At 41.4% G+C, this 2145-nt stretch overlaps 1 protein-coding gene across 1 annotated transcript; it reads right to left on the bottom strand.

The window, feature by feature from the left end:
* Positions 1-253: 253 nt before the first annotated feature.
* Positions 254-1632, bottom strand: Gr57a (Gustatory receptor 57a). The gene is made up of 3 exons (XM_017237986.2): positions 955-1632; positions 431-901; positions 254-370 (listed from the first exon to the last, which is right to left on the bottom strand). The coding sequence occupies exons 1-3, from the start codon at positions 1630-1632 to the stop codon at positions 254-256; spliced, it is 1266 nt and encodes a 421-aa protein (XP_017093475.2).
* Positions 1633-2145: the final 513 nt, after the last annotated feature.

The following is a 2145-nucleotide window of genomic DNA, read 5'->3' as shown; positions in this document are numbered from 1 at the left end:
ATAAAACCCCAGGGTTGGGCATGAAAGATACTTAAAGGCACCTAAAGACTCCACAATGTTACTTTAATTTGTTTTATAAATTGGTTTTTTTTTGCTTTGGGTTATACCTAATAGGGAAATACATTTCAACGGACAACCATTTTTAACCCACCATAATATTATTTATTTATTTATTATAAGCCAATATTTTAATCCAGACAGCATCCTGAATTCATAACAAAAACACAAGACATAGTTTCAAGATAGAGTTGAGCTAGTATCCAATCCAATCCTGTAGAGCAATCTTTTGCAACTCGATTTGTTCACCCATTTTCTGGGTCATTGCAAACTGTATGAGTATCAAAAGGTAGTTGACCAAGACCGAGGTAAACTGAAAGTGAAACAGCAATATCTATTAAATGCAAAATATTTGAAATGTCAATAGACCTACCATACTTATAACCCTTCGATTGAGAACCACATCTAGACCGCCGGTGAACTGCGTCTTGGACTGCCTCCGCCAGCACATTTGGGATTCCACAAGAAGTCTCAAGGAGGGACTTTTGGGAAACCAGATATCCAATTGCTCGACCAGTCGAAGGCACTTCTTGGCTTCTGTGACGGCTCGATCGCAGTAGAAAGGAGCTATCAGGAGCTTGTAGAGCGGAGTGATCATACAGAGAGCCACGTAACCGAGAAGCCTCTGGCGCATTTCCTGTTCCTGAACATCATCATCGGTTTGATATCCTCCTCCCATTCCCACAGACTGGCCAAATAATATGTACAGCTCACTAGTGCTTATGGCCAAATCATGGGCCATGGCTGAGCCCAGGCTCAAAGCATAAATCTGATTTATCTCAATGATGAGATGATGGAGTTCCTGGACCATTGCCACCACCTGGCGTATGCGTAATTCCCTTAACTGAGTAGGTTCTAATGTAGATCCAATTGACATGGTGTTTCTATCTTCCTTACCTGCTTTTGCGGAAACCTCCATTGAAGAAATTTCGGATCAAGAATTCTCTGCAATAACCGGAACCGGATGGCCAACATTTCGGCCAAACTCATGTGGACATAGCCCGTAAAATGAGGTCCTCCAGTGACAATTGTGTAGGAGAATGCGGCCACCAGGAATAGAGCTCGGTGGCTGCTACTTACCTGGATGGCAGCACTATTAATGGCCACCAGGTAGACGAAACTCACCAAGGCCAATAAAACAATGTTCTTTCGGAGCATCTTCCGGTAGTTCAGATTGGCACCAAAATCTCGTACTAATCTATTGTCTAGGGCGGCTAATCGGGCGTAAATTCTCATGTGTCGTCGGGCGTAACATTGTAGGGAAAGGACACTAATCACATACACCATCGTCGACATGACCAGTTCCATTCCGGCAATACTGAGCACTAGACTGTCGGAGGCGAAGAGTCGTTTACGCAAGTCTGCGTCGGCAAGGAGGGCACTCAGGGAGCCATATAGCCCCAACAGGCCAAGTGTGGCCACCGTAAAGGAGTACAGCCTACGCCATCGACTGATCCGAAACTGGCTGCCACGCCCATAGAATCCGCTGCATCCCATTATGTATTGCAGGCCGCAGATAACACTGGCGCAGTCATAGACCGTTTCCGGTTCCCGGAAGACGAAGAGAACAGCCATTTGTTCGTGCGTTCTACGACAAACTGGTAGGAAACATTTTCATGGGTTTTCAAACAAATCAGAACATGGGCAATTAAAAGAATGGAAAGTTGACATACACTTAAATAAATTGGTGGGCACAATAATCCTAAACTCATACAATAAATAATACTTTTATGTCATAAATTATTTGGTTTTAAAAACTCTTATGAACAACTAATAATCTTTTATTACATATCGATTTCTAGGTCATGGAACAAGCAATTTTGATTCATGTGTACAATGGCGTTATCACATTAATCATGTAATTAGCTTAATTGTGTTTCTTTAACCTTTACAAATTGGCTCTCTTATTTATGAAATTGCGTTTCCAATTTGAAGTATTTCAAATAACTGACATAAAAAAACAAAACGAAATCATAAAAACTGGGTGGTGGATACTTATATGAAAATAAGCATACTATCAAAATTTCAACAGAAATATTTACGATCTACAAATCGTTTAAGGTATTCCGCTTGAGAATCGGATGATTA

This window comes from Drosophila bipectinata, chromosome 2R, assembly GCF_030179905.1.
Source record: "Drosophila bipectinata strain 14024-0381.07 chromosome 2R, DbipHiC1v2, whole genome shotgun sequence".
In the NCBI taxonomy this organism is placed as follows: domain Eukaryota; kingdom Metazoa; phylum Arthropoda; class Insecta; order Diptera; family Drosophilidae; genus Drosophila; species Drosophila bipectinata.
This window is presented reverse-complemented; position numbering and strand designations above follow the sequence as displayed.